General features: G+C 59.1%; 2 protein-coding genes across 2 annotated transcripts; both read right to left on the reverse strand.

Moving 5' to 3' along the window:
* Positions 1-476: 476 nt before the first annotated feature.
* Positions 477-1,787, reverse strand: HAMP (hepcidin antimicrobial peptide). The gene is made up of 3 exons (XM_077854866.1): positions 1,546-1,787; positions 806-865; positions 477-709 (listed from the first exon to the last, which is right to left on the reverse strand). Exons 1-3 carry the CDS (start codon positions 1,630-1,632, stop codon positions 599-601), a joined length of 258 nt encoding a protein of 85 aa, XP_077710992.1. The 5' UTR covers positions 1,633-1,787; the 3' UTR covers positions 477-598.
* Positions 1,788-3,943: 2,156 nt separating this feature from the next.
* USF2 (upstream transcription factor 2, c-fos interacting) lies at positions 3,944-13,397 on the reverse strand. The gene is made up of 10 exons (XM_077854852.1): positions 13,290-13,397; positions 12,976-13,022; positions 12,759-12,877; positions 12,388-12,588; positions 11,804-11,954; positions 11,592-11,679; positions 11,247-11,305; positions 4,935-5,029; positions 4,690-4,818; positions 3,944-4,587 (listed from the first exon to the last, which is right to left on the reverse strand). Exons 1-10 carry the CDS (start codon positions 13,349-13,351, stop codon positions 4,498-4,500), a joined length of 1,041 nt encoding a protein of 346 aa, XP_077710978.1. The 5' UTR covers positions 13,352-13,397; the 3' UTR covers positions 3,944-4,497.
* Positions 13,398-13,501: the final 104 nt, after the last annotated feature.

Genomic DNA, 13,501 nt, shown 5'->3' on the forward strand with positions numbered 1-13,501 from the left:
AACAGACTGGGATATTTTTAAAGCCCAAGGCGCACGAGCACCCAAGCCGTTATCGTCAGAGCGGTGAGGTGACCCCACATCGCAGGGCCTGTACACCCATGACGGAGGCGAGGGAGGGAGGCAAGTAACATCTTAGTGGTTTCCACCCAGTGGAGCCCTGCGAGGGGTTCCCCGGACCTTGCTGTGAGCACCCTTGTGAGGACTCTGAATCCGTTAACCTTGTCTCAAGAAAACTTCAAGGAGAGGAAACTTGGTTTAACTTCCAGGCCCTGCTCTTGCAGCAGAGATTCTAGGGCTTCTGAAGAGGGGGAGGAAGGGAAGAACAGGAAACAGATTTCCTTCCCCGAGCCTCCGCGCCAAGCCCCGTCCACACTGAGCCCGCACGCCCTCCCGAGTGCTGGCCCTGACCAGGCCGGGCCCGAAACCAACCTCCGGCGCAGGCCTGGGGCGGGAAGAAAGGACAGTGGACAGGCTAGTATGGAAAACAGCAGACAGAACCAGCCATTTTATTCCAAGTCTGGTCACCGAGGGGTGGAGGGCGAGGCAGGAATAAATACGGAGTGGAGGGGGCACCGGGGAGGGGGGCGGCCGGGGCGCTCTACGTCCTGCAGCAGAACCCACACTTCGGTGTTTTACAGCAGCCACAGCAGAATATGCAGATGGGGAAGTGGGTGTCTCGCCTCCTTAGCCTCCGGAGCTGGAGCGTGGGCTGCAGGGAGGAAGGGAGAGTGAGCGGAGATCCAGAGATGGGAGCTGGGGCCCAGGGGAGGCCGGGGGAGGCTCAGAGGGGGGCAGGCCCTCTCACCTGCAGGCCTGCCTCGGCTCCAGCTGTGTCCTGGGCTCGGAGGTCTGTGAGCTGTCCTGTCTGCGGGAGCAGAAGGGGTGGTGAGCATGGCCAGGGCCCGGGGGAGCTCGCCCACCTGCTGCCCAAGTGTCGGTGTCCCGGGGCTCAGTTGGTGTCCTGGGAGCGGCCCTACGGTGCGGCTTCTCCCCTTCCCTCGGGACATCCCAGGTGTGTCTCCTTCTCTTTCCACAGCTACTCTTTGGGGGACAGCGCCCTCCCAGCCCGATGCCCCCCCTGCCTGCAACAGCATCCACTCGGTTCCGTTCCACTGGCCTTCTCAGAGTGAAAGCCTGCAGGGCCCCCCTTGTGGTCGCTCTCCTAGCATCATAATTTTCCATTACTCATGAAGAGCATTTACTAAAACAGTCACCTTGTTTTAACTGGTCACTAATTCCCTGACCGAGACGTAAGCTCCGCGAGAGCAAAACTCTTCTCTCGGCTCCCGTGCTCGTTGCATGATCCCCACCGTGCAGAATCGGACTTAACACAGGCAGGGGTGGCATTGGGCCGCCCGTCCATCGGGTGGAGGGGGCTCGGGGCCCTGGTTCTCAGGGTCCCATCCCTGCACTTCACGCAGCTGTCCATTGTCCCCCCTTTTCCGTCCCTGAGCTCTGCGTGGTGCTAAGGGATCCCCAGCCCCAGGGTCTGGCTCTCCCGGGGTCTCGGCCGCCGGGTCGGGCCCAGGCCCCATGGGCTCTCACCTGGTGTGGAAGGACTGAGCCACTGGCCACGCTGGCCAGGAGGAGGAGCAGGAGGCAGGCAGCCTGGATCCGCGTGCTCAGGGCCATCGTGCCGTCCGTCTGGCTGTCCTGCTGTCAGGTTTCAGACTTGCTGTGGTGTCTGGGGCCCCGATTCGGTTGCTTTTATGGGTCCTTCTGGGGGAGGCGGGGGTGCTGAGCCCCCTCCCCTTTGTCCTAACTCATTTCCAAGAAGGTAGTGGCGCCGACAAGACGGGAGATAAGCGGGAACAGAGTGACAGGGAACAGTGTTATGTCACCCTTAGCCAGCAGAGGTGTGTCCAGGGGGTGGGGCAGACGGGGCCACAGACACACACAGACACACGCCTCTAGCCAGCCACCTGGGAAACACTTTCCCTGACATGGCATCATCTGTTGACGGCGGAAAATAAAAGTCCCCCCTTTGCCCCAAGAGTCGAACAGGTCGATGAGCAGGTGAGGTGACCTCTATTCTGCACTCTTGCCGGATCCGCGTCCACAGGAAGGCTAGGCTGGCTGTCACTTGTGGGTCCCTCGGGGGTGCCCAGCACAATTCCTACTGCTTCAGGCTCCCTTCGCGCCGGCAGGGATTCTGGCACGAAGCACTGGGGCAGCCAGGAGCAGCTCGTGTCGGCACAAGCCCCCAGCGAGTGTGGTTTTCTGTTATCAGAAAATGTATCTGGAAAACGTCCCCGTGCATTTTGGGCCAGGGTTAGCAGTGGCTGACATCGGATGCCCGCCTCTCCTATGCCGGCAGACACGTACTGACCCGCTTTTGTGTTACCCCAGCCTGTGCCACCTGTCCTCTGAGCAGCTCCTGCCTGCCCCGTGCTGGGCTCTGCTCCATATTCAGGGGCCGGGGCCCGAGCTGCCTGCTTAGCCACCGACCCCAGGGGCCCGGCTGCCCAGACCCTGCTCCCTCTTAGCACCATGCCCACCCCATGACTTGTTTTCTTCACTTTCTGGGAGGAACTGGAGGCAGAGATTGGGGAACTGCCCAAGCTCACTCAGGCAGAGGCAGGAACTGGGATTCCAGCGTGAGCAACCTGACCCGGGGCCCATGTTCTCCCCATTTGGCTTTCCCGGCTCCCCACAAGCACAGGCGGCCACAGGGGACTGTGCCAGGCCTGGGTCCCACGGCTCCGTGATCACGCGCCCCCGTCCCAGCAGCGGGTTGTGAGACATCACCCTGGCACCTTGCATCCAGCGATGGTGTATTTAAAGCACAGACACCGGCTGACACTACAAACCTGGGCCTTTCTTTTGGAGAGCCAGTTCTCCAGCAGGTCACTGGATGGAGATGAACCAGGTTGCCTGACCGTGGCAACCTCACTCCTACCCACTCTGAACCGTCTTTGGGTGCACATGTGCCAGGGAACCACGAACCTTGATTCCACATAGGCCTTTGGGCATGTTGCCTCCCTGACTCACTCTGGGACCACCTGGGTCAGCTCTGGCATGAGAGCCTGTGCACGATGCTGCCAAGGAATGAACACTCTTCCCAGCCCTGAACTGCTGCCAAGGCCCACTCAAAACCCACAAAACTGGGGGTGTGGGGTCCAGGGAGTGAAGGCTGCTCCCTGCCCTCTGCCTCCCGTTCACCTCACGTGAGGCTCTTCCTGCTGCACACACCTTGGCTCTAAGACGGCCTCAGATGGAGGAAGAAAGGGAGATGGGGTTGTCAGGGGGAAGACCAGTTGGGAGGATCTGGGTTAGGACCGGGTGGAGGGCTCAGCCAGGTGACTAGGCCGGCCGGACTAGGTCCAGGGAGTTGCATGGGGCCGCGGGCTGCAGCAGAAGGCAGCAAAGGGCCCACACTCACCCATGGGGAGAAGCAGCAGTGTCCCCCAGCACTACCCCGCATCACTGCATCTCCGCTCAGGCCAGGTTTCGTCATCAGCCAGGGCAGGGGTCACAGTACAGGCGCCAGAGCCACAGTATGAGGCGACAGGCTGACGGGCCAAGCCTGGCTTCCTGGCCATCTGCCCTTCCTGGGGGTGGGGGGCTCAAGGCCAGGCCCCACCATTGGCTGGTACAGAGGGGAGGGCTTCAACCCCTTAAGGGCAGGGTCAGGAGCCAGTTCTGTTTTTAGTAACAGATGACAGGAGAGACCCCAGCCTCTCCTCCAAACACATGTGCCATGTCCTTGACCCTAGCTTCCCACGCCCTCACACCACATATGCGCACCTGGAGCCTCAAAGAGGATATCCATTCCTTAATTTCTCCGCCCATCCGCCCAACAGCCTGGGGACCAGGTGGGAGACGATGGCAGGGACCCGCACACAGCCACACAAACAGCGGCCGAGGCACTAACCACCCTCGTGGAGCACCGCAGAGACCCCGGACCCCCTCCCCATACCCGAGATGGACAGATACACAAACAGACAAGGCGGGGCCACATGGGGCCAGTTTATTGCAGTTAAATACCTCTCTCTCTCTCTCTATTTTTTCGTCCACTTTTCCATAAAGAAAATTAAAACACACACACACACTCAAAGGGGAGCAGGGATCCAGAAACAAGAGGTGGGGTGGGACATGGCCTCCCTGCTCAGGTCCAGGCCCCAGGGTGGCCCCCCTAAAGGCTCCCCTCCTTCCCGAAAGCACCCTGTCTCAGTACCTCTAGAGACCAAGGAGGCAGCGGGATAGGGCAGGGCCTGTGTCCTCCTCCCTCTTGCCTCCAGGCGAGACCACTAGAAGTGCTGGGGCTTTAGTGGGGGCCGAGAGAAGGGAGACAGACAGGGGAGGGAGGAGATCGCTTCTCAAGTTGAGGAGAGCGGTGGGAGCTTATCCACAGAAATGCATTATTTCTCCCCGTTTTGTTAAAAATCTACTATAAAAAAACGCAGCTGGGGGAGGGGCGTCTGTCCCTCTCTGTGCTAAGGGCTGGGGAAGGGGCAGCAGGGGCCGGAGAAGCCCCCTCGCGCCGCGGGCTGGGCGTCACTGCCTCGCACTCTCGCCCACCATCTCCAGGTTGTGCTGCTGCAGCTGGGCGCGGAGCACGGCGTTCTCGTTCTTCAGCTCCTCGATCTGGCACACAGGACACGACAGGGCACAGGACAGTGGACGAGGAGCGGGCTGGCTCCCCGCACCCGGCCGGCTGCTCCGCCCGCGCCCTGCCCGGCTCCTCACCTGTTGCCGCAGAAGCTCGTTGTCCATCTGCAGCCGCTCGGCCTCCTTGAAGGTCTCCTGCATGCGCTGGTTGGTCTGGCGCAGCTCCCGGATGTAGTCGCAGGCCTTTGACAGGATCCCTCCTTTACTCTGGGGGGTGGAGGGGCAAGAGCACTGCTGGTGGGCACCGCTGGAGGGCTCAGCCCCCAGGGGACAGCGCCTGCGCCCAGGAACCCCCCCTTTCCCAAAGGGCCGGGGGCACTCACCGCTCCCGTCTTGCTGTTGTCTGCGTTACAATCTGGAATGATTTTTGAAAGTTGGACGATCCAGTTGTTGATCTTGTCCCTCCGCCTCCGCTCCACTGCAAGGGTAACAAGGGCAGGGGCTCAGGCCGTGCTCCCTTCGCCCGGGCGGGGACAGTGAGGCAGGAGGAAGGGCTCCCTCCCCCCGCCCCCTGCCCCAGGCAGGTCTGGGTGAGGGCAGACCCGGCACCCCCTCACACTGCCTCTCAAGAGGAACCCGGTGCGGCCTCAGGGGCCACACACACACCTTCAGGCACAATCGACGCTGGAGGCAGCGGGTGCATTTTGTTTACCCACCGGGCATATTTTTAAAAATCTGAGCCAAGATTTAAGTTTGAAAACTTCACATAATCATTGGTGCCTTCTGCAAAGCAGAGCTGTGGCTCATGTTCCTGGGAGGCAAGAATGGGCCAGAGCCCCTTCCCACGGGACCCCAGTGCCCCTGTCTGGTCCTCCACAGCTGCTGCCTGATTTTCCACGGTCCTCGGGCCTCTCGAGCTTTGGGCTCCACAAGTTTGGTTCTTCACTTTTAAAATCGTGTCTGACCATGTCTCACCCCCTGGTTAAAATCTTCCTCTGGAGCCCAAGCAGCAAGACCCCAGCTGCCCAGGCCGGCACTGTGGCTCCCAGGGGCCTGGCCCCATCAGGCATGCACCACCCAAGGGCAACGCAAACCCTACCCTGAAGGCCAGGGCGAGCGAACTCATGGAAGACTCTGCTTAGAAAAGTCCAGATATGTGATTTTGTCCCATTACACTCTGCAATCTCACCCAAAGTGTCAGCTGGCTTGAGTGGCAGCAACCCCGTTCAGACAGGGCATGTGCCTTCTCTCTAGGGCTTCTCATCCAGCTCACGTAATGGCCTTATGACAGCAGCTTCGGGGCTGCCTGCATTGGAGCCCAAGACCATGGCTCAGCGCTTACGGGAGCAAAGCTGTGCCAGAACCTTCCTTACCTCCCAAGCACAGTACTAGGCACTGGTGTGGACACACAAGAAAGCCCAGTCACTTGCCCCAACTGTCACATGCCCTCACCCCTCCTGCCAGGACAGCTCATGGACAACTGTAGGTAGTGTTTGTGGTGAGACTAAGCCTATAGGTGGGATTTGGAAAGCAGGGCAAAGGAGTATTTTCTCCAGGCTGGGTGGTGCCGATGGGGGTCCCAGAAGGGGGTCTGGGTGAGAGTGAGAAAGGAGGGTGGGCCAGAATCACACCCCTTACTCCTCATGGCCTCTGAGGCTGGCACCTGCCCCTTGACCCTGCTGTTCTCACAAACAACATGCCTGGCCCCTAAGAGGCAAATCCCATTGCGGGCTCTTGGCACTTGGCTTCATCTGCTCAATGCCACCCAGTCCTTCCCCACCTCCAAGTGCCCCATTACTGCTGGGGGGAGCTGAACCTCCCCACCGAGGATGGCCGTGTCCTACAACCTGCCAATTCTGTGGCTAAAAATCACCGAAGAGCCAAGAATCTGGCCCAGGCCAGCGGCACCGCCCACCGGGTCCCCAGCAGTGTGCTCTATTCCCCAGGCGTCAGCAGAGGGCTTCTCGGCTGCCTGCACATCCCTGCACACCGTCTGGCATTCTCAAGCCAGGGCACCACTGTGCTGTGCGGGGTCTCCTGCCATCCCTCCCTTCGGGCCACCAGAGGGCGGGGCCAGGGGCCGGGCATGACTTTTGTAGTTGTTTGCTTTCCTGCCCAGTGTGCTCAGGGGAGCTCAGTAGGTCGAGCAGGCATGCTCGAAAGGAGAGAAAGGACTCTCCTTTCTCGGTTCCTGCTGGGGTTGTGATCTGTCGTGGGATTGAACTCCGGGTCGGGCTCTGTGCTCAGTCGGCTTGAGATTCTCTCCCTCTGCCCCTCCCCCTGTTCTCTTGTGCACATGTGCACTCTCTAATATTAAAATAAAATAAATAAATAAAATAAAATAAAATAAAATAAAAAATAAAAAATAAAATAAAATAAAATAACAAATAAAATAAAATAAAATAAAATAAAATAAGCCCCTGCTGCCTGCCTTAACCATGCATACAGTCTATGGTGGACTCAGGTCTCTGCCTGGCTGGTGCTCACAGCATCCTTGAGGCGTGTGGGAACGGTGGATACTGACGCCACAGATGTATTAGGATGGAAGATTGTACCAAGTGCCTGGGGAATGCCAGGGAAGGGCAAGGACTTCTGCAGGGGCTGGGGTGTGGTGAGCCTTCAGAGGAAGATGGGAGACGGAACATGTGGGCTGGTTTCTGAGGGGCGTCAGGCAGACAGGTGTAGGAAATGCAGAAATGGGGCCATGGAAATACTCTGGAGGGGGCGGAGGCAGGTGGTGGCAAAGGCCAGGTTGGGAAGGCCTTGAATGCCCTGCTAATGGGTCTGGGCCCTTTCATCAAGCAGATGGGGAGGTGGTCCGGCCCGTGGCTCGGAAAGACCATCCTGGCACGTTGGAAATGGAATGGAGGACGACCAGTTGAGACCCAGGCCACGTCTACTCCACAGAAGTGCTTCAGTTAGGCCATACAACATTGAAAACAATTCAGAAGCAAAATCTGGCCAAGACAGATGGGAGAAGTAGACAAACTCCCAAGCATACTTGGAGATGTTAACGTTCCTCTCAGTAACTGATAAACAAGTAGACAAAAAAATCAGGATAGAAAACCGGAACAGTGTCAAGCACCTTGACCCAGCTGATGCTGAGGGAACCCTCCACGCCACAGCAGAGATTCGCAGCCTCTTCAAGTGCATGTGGGAACTTTCACAACACGGACCAGATTCAGGGCCATAAAATACATCTCAACAAATTTCAAAGAACCTAAATTATACAGTAAGAGTACGCTTCTGATAGTTCTGAACAGAACTAAATTAAAAATCAGTAACAATAAAATATCCAAAAAACCCACAAATGTTTGGAAATTAAGCAAGATACATCTAAATAACCCATGAGTCAAACAAAAAATCAGGAGGAAAATTGGAAAGTATTTTAAAGTAAATGACAATGAAAACCAATATATCCCAAATAGGATGCAGCTGAAGCAGCACTGGAGTGAAATTTGCAACTAGAGAGGCTTGTGTTAGGAAAAAGAGAAAGGTTTAAATCATCTTGAAAGGCTAGGAGGAAAAAAAAAAAAGCGAATTAAACCCAAAGTAGATGGAATGAATTAGCAACATTAAGAGTAGAAACTAATGAAATAGAAAAAGCAAATCCATCCTGCATTTAAAAATCAGATTTCACCTAAAGATGTGGATTTTTGGCTCCTGAGAGGCTCCCGGCCACAGTGGGCCCAAACTCTGACCCGGCTGCAATGGGCTGGCACAACAAGGGCTCCAGTTCCCCGTGGGGCCTGAGGATGAGCTCCTACAGTCCCAAGAAGCGGTGGGAAAGAGGGAAAAGGAGAAAGAGAAGCTGATTTGAGGCCCACTGCAGCACAAAATCTTGGGGTTCGAGGATGTGAGGGAAGGAGAAGGGACAGAGCAGGGTGGCCCTGGCTTTCGGTTCTAGCTTGGGTAATTCTAACAGGGGTGTCTTTTACCACTCTGGAAAAAGAAATGTTGCATGGGAGCCTTTGGGAGGCTTGGGGAGCAGCGGGGGGGGGGGGGGGGGGGGCTGTGCTTGTTTTGGACAATTGAGTATGAAATGTCTAAGGACGTCTAAAAATGAAGATTTTTAATGGGCAGTTCAAGCTATGGGTCTGGAGTTCAAGAGAGAAGAATGGAATAGAACAGTTTTGCACACAGCCAGGGTCTGGGGTGCGGGGGAGCCCTGGGAGGACTCCAAGGAGCGGTTCTCACCTTGTCCGAATCACATACTCCTTTCTGGAGCAATGATGGGTACCTACAGTTGGGGATAGGCTTTGGGGGTGTTGCCCATCCCTGGGCCTAAGGATTCAACTCTCCTGAGGCCAATGGAAGGCAGGACAGACCTTAAGGGATGCCAACAATCAAAGCAGTTTCCCAGCCTCTCCAATGGGAAGAATCACCAGGGCACCTTGTTGAAATACAGGCTCCTGGGCCCCCCTCTGATCTACTCGTTCAGAACCTAGAGAGGACAGCCCTGGAGCTCGTGATTCTTGACAAGCTTCCCGGAGCTACTGGGGAACTCTGCTTTGAGGAGCAGGCCGGGCAGGAAGAGCAGAGCGAGTAAAGCATAAAGGAACATTCCCGAAAGGGGAACAAGCAGGGTCAGATGGTTGGAGCAAAGACAGGAAAGGGAGCCAGTGGATTTGGCAATGAGGTCGTCACGGGTGACCTCAGACAGACCTCTTTTGGTAGAGAAATGAGCCAGACTGCCAAGGTACAGGGAGATGGGCAGAGGATGGGTGGGACGGCACAGGTTAGGAGAGAGGGTGGGTGCAGCTGGAATGTAAGGACAGGTGCGGAGAAAGATCGCTGTCTTCTGGAGGATGAGAAACATTCAAGACCTGGCAGAGACTTAGCTGGTGAAAGGCGGAGGGTGGACGGTGGCTGGATGGGACCCCCCAAGTGTCTGCGGTGGCCTTAGCACCACTGGGGGCCTCGTGCGTCTGGACGGGCTGAACTCGCCACGAGCCCCAGTTAGTAGTCATGCTACCACCACCTTACGCAGCACTGGGCAGGCGCAGGGACTGAGAAGCAGCCGGGACGCCCCCAGACACACCAACCACGCTCAGGCTCTCCCCCTTCCCTCCAAACCAACCTGACGCCATCATGAAACCCCACTTCTCTGGCCTTGGAATCTTCTCCCCAACGCGCTCCCCTACATCCTGCCGTGCCCTGTCTCAGGCCAGCATCCGCAGTCACCTCCCACGCTCCCGGCCTCTGGTGTCCCATCACCCTTACCATCCAGCCTCTGTACACAACCCCTCTGCTGGCTTCCCCTCCAGTTAGACTAAAACCCCGGAGTAGGAATGCTGGTCTTACAAGGCCCCACGTGACCCGGCCAGCCCTCCCGAAACTCCACCAACTTCCTCTTTCCTTCTGTGAATCCTGCTCTTTTTCAAACACATCGAGTCTGTTCCGGCTCTGGCCTGGCTGCACTTGCCCATCCCTCTGCCTGCGACTCTTCTCCAGGGACCTAGTTGGCCCGTTCAGGCCTCTGCTCCCATGTCACCTCTCAGAGAGGCCTACGGAGCCCACGCCGCCATCACTCTCCACCTTCCCTCGCAGCTTTATCTTCCTTCTTGGGGCCCATGTTACCTCACACCCCTGGAGCTTGGTGTAATCTGTCTCTCCCACCACTGCGAGCACTGCGAGAGCCAAGACGTCATCTGTTCTATCATCTGCGGTACCCAAGGGCCTAAAACCCAGGCAGACGTGGGGTACAGATACATGAACGCCAAGCTCAGTGAGCTGCTCAGATCATAGCCACAAAGACCCACAGCCAACCGAACGCGTTCAGGCTCTTGGGGCGTCACCCTGACATTCAATGCCTTCCTGAGTCCTCCCTGGTCCCCTGTCCCCAAGCACTCCGCATGGAACCTCTGCTATGACCAAACCAGCACTCCCCGAAGCAACCTTTCCCACTCTGCACTTCCTCCAGCCTGTGCTCCCCTCTGCCTGAAAGGCACTCCCGAACGAAGGTCAGCTCTCCTGGGAAGACACCAGCCTCAACTCCTTTCAGCCTCCTTCACACTGCAGACCAGGGTCCAGACCCGGCCTGGGTGCACGCTGCCCAGCCTAGAACCACCTTGAGGAAACATCTGCTGAGACACGACTGTCTGGGTGTAAATGTTCCCCTGGACTCGCACGCTACCTCTTCCACTGCAGTGGCTACCGACTGGGGGCAGGGGAGGGTTGGAGGACTGAGAGACAGCACCGAGGGCCAAAAGGACCTGAGGGTAGGATATGGTGCTTCCCGGAAGAGCATGATGCTCTGGCCTCAGCCAGCCAGAGGCATAGTTTCCGGGAGCTTCAATCTCAGATGTGTTCCCTGGCACACCAGAGCTGCTTCTGGAAGTCAGGTGGCAGGGGAATGGAGGAATGAGGGACTCAAGCTAAACAGCTGCCAGTGGGAAAGTTCTAGGGAAACCAAATCAGACTGATTTGTCAAGATAAGCAGAAACTCTGTATGTGAACGTGAAATTTGCCATTTCAGATGTTGACCGTGAATTCAAGATCACTAGCCAGCGTGACAAAACGCCTTCCGGATCGCACCTCCTGCCTACGTTCCTGACAACCCACTTCTACCTATTTCTCCTTCTCCAGCATCCAACAAACACCTCTTATGCACTTGTGGTGTGCCAGTGATCCGGGACACCAAGCACTGCACCCGGATGTGCCCGTGGAGCCCAGGAACTCCATCCTGACCTTACCTTCATTGTGCTGGGCCCTCCTTCTTTCATCCCGTGGTGTTCTGGTTCCGTCAATTTTCCTAGAAGAGGAAAGAAATGGGCATACGTTATCTCAGGTCCCATTTGTCTAAACATCTATTAAGACGTCAGACTTAAAGTTACCTCTGTGAGATAAACTCTTACGCAAAAAGAGAAGAACGCTAATTACTTACTTAATTCAAGAAGCAGAGAAGGCCAAAAAATACGCTGTTTGCTCTGTGCTCAACTGTCTGGCTCCCATCCCAGAACACCTTCCCTTCCTTTGGCCCCCTCACACCAGACCCTCCCAGGGTCCCCCATTTCTGGGCCCAGGTGTCCCGCACGTACGGGGAGTAGGGGTGCGTCCGGGGTGCAATTGTCCTCTGTGTTCCTGTCTGAAGCACGTCCTGTGGCGTCATCATGACATAGAACTGGCCTGCAGCAAAAGCAGGAGTTAGTGTGAAAACTAGGGGGGGCAGCCAGAACCAGTTGGGGGGCTTCCCTCCCTGCTAGGCCTGCTGCCTCCCCTGCCTTCCGCCCTGGCCCCTTCCTCCCTTTACCTCCGGCCTGCAAGCTCTGGTCTGTGGTCTGTACGGACACAGCTGTGGTATCTCCCACACTGGATGCTGGGAAATAGGCAAACCGTGCCTCCCCACTGACAGCCTCAGCTGCCGGGCTGCCGCCATTGCTGAAGGGATTTTGGATTACGGCCTGGGGAGTAGGAGGACACAGAGGCCACCCTTAGCCGTCTTTGTTGGCCGACTGGTCCCCTTGTTGCCGCGGCTCATGGTTCACCGCATCCTCTGGAGGACGGGAAACAACGGCTACGTGTGCCACTCCGTCCTGTCTCCTAGCCCGGGGGCTCAGCGGATGCCCTGCAATCGCTTGATACCTCGATCCGCTTTTATCTCTAAGAGACTTTCCTGTTCCCTTCACTCCCATTTTACAGAAGGAGAAGAGAAAAAAGGTCTTCCAATGCTCCCGACCCAAGTTTCACCTTGCAGAGCTGGATTTGACCCACACCGCCTGGCGGCCCAAAGGCAGCAGCGGTGTCTCACTTGCCCCACCCCCTGGGGATTCCCAAGAACAGCATCGTGTCCCCTGGCCACCCCCCCCCCCCCCCCCGGGGGCGGTGGGCACCTACCAGCGGGAAGGGCGCTGCGGGCCCTGGGGGCACAGAGGCGGCAGTGGGGCCGGGGCGCTGGGCTGCCCCATCCACACCCACCTGGGTCACAGCCTGCTGCCCCCCCGCGAAGGCGGCCGTGGACACGACGCTGACGGCGCCGGCCGTGTCGCCTTGGCCATCCAGCTGACCGTCCGTCACCTGGACGACGCGGTACGTCACCTGCAGGGGGCGGCAGAGCAGCGGCTCGGCTCCGGCTCGGGCTCCGGCTCCGGGTCCGGGTCCGGGTCCGGGCCACGGCCGGGTCGCGCCCCTCCCCGCCGCCCGCCGCCGCCGCCGCCGCCGCCCCCACCCGGGCCTCCCCGGCCGCGGCTCGGGGCGCGCAGCCTCACCTGTCCTCCATTATTCTCTGTGCGGAACTGGTACTGGATGTTGTGGTCGCCAAACGCCGCCTGCTGGACGCTGGCGATGGCCACCGCCGTCTGCTCCTCCGCCCCAGGCCCGTCCCCGCCTGCGGCCGGGGGGGGGGGGGGTCAGTGGTCACGCGGCCCGGGCGCCCCCGGACCCCCCGACCCGGCCGCGGCCCCGGTGGGCCCCGCGAGCGCTCACCTTCCTGCAGCTCGACGCCCTCCTCCGCCTCGGGTCCCTTGTCGTGGCTGCGGGCAGGACGGGGGAAGCCGGGGGTCAGGCCCGCCCCCGCCCGTGGCCCCGTGCACGGCCCCGTCCCGCCCGGCCCGGTGCGGCGTCGCGGCCCGCGGGGACCGGGCCCGAGGGTGCCGGCGCGGGCCCCCCTCCCTCGCAGCCTCCATTTTGAGCCGGGCCCGGCGGCCGCTCGGGATCATGGCGGCCCGGCCGGCGGGCGAGGGGCCGGGGCCGGGCCGGGGCCGGGGCGCGCGGGGGCACGGGCCGGCCGGCGCTCTTACCTGGCGGCGGCAGCAGCGGTGGCCGAGGCAGCGGGATCCAGACCCGGGTCCAGCATGTCCATGGGGGGGGTGGGGGCGGGGGGGGCGCGGGGCCCGGGGGGGGGAGGGGAGGGGAGGGGAGGGAGGGGAGGGGGCGGGCGGCCGGGGGGGCCCCGAGCCCGGCGCTCACGCCGCGCGGCAGGAGGGGACGGAGGAGACACGGGAGCCGCTCG

Source organism: Canis aureus, chromosome 1 (genome assembly GCF_053574225.1).
Source record: "Canis aureus isolate CA01 chromosome 1, VMU_Caureus_v.1.0, whole genome shotgun sequence".
Lineage (NCBI taxonomy): Eukaryota > Metazoa > Chordata > Mammalia > Carnivora > Canidae > Canis > Canis aureus.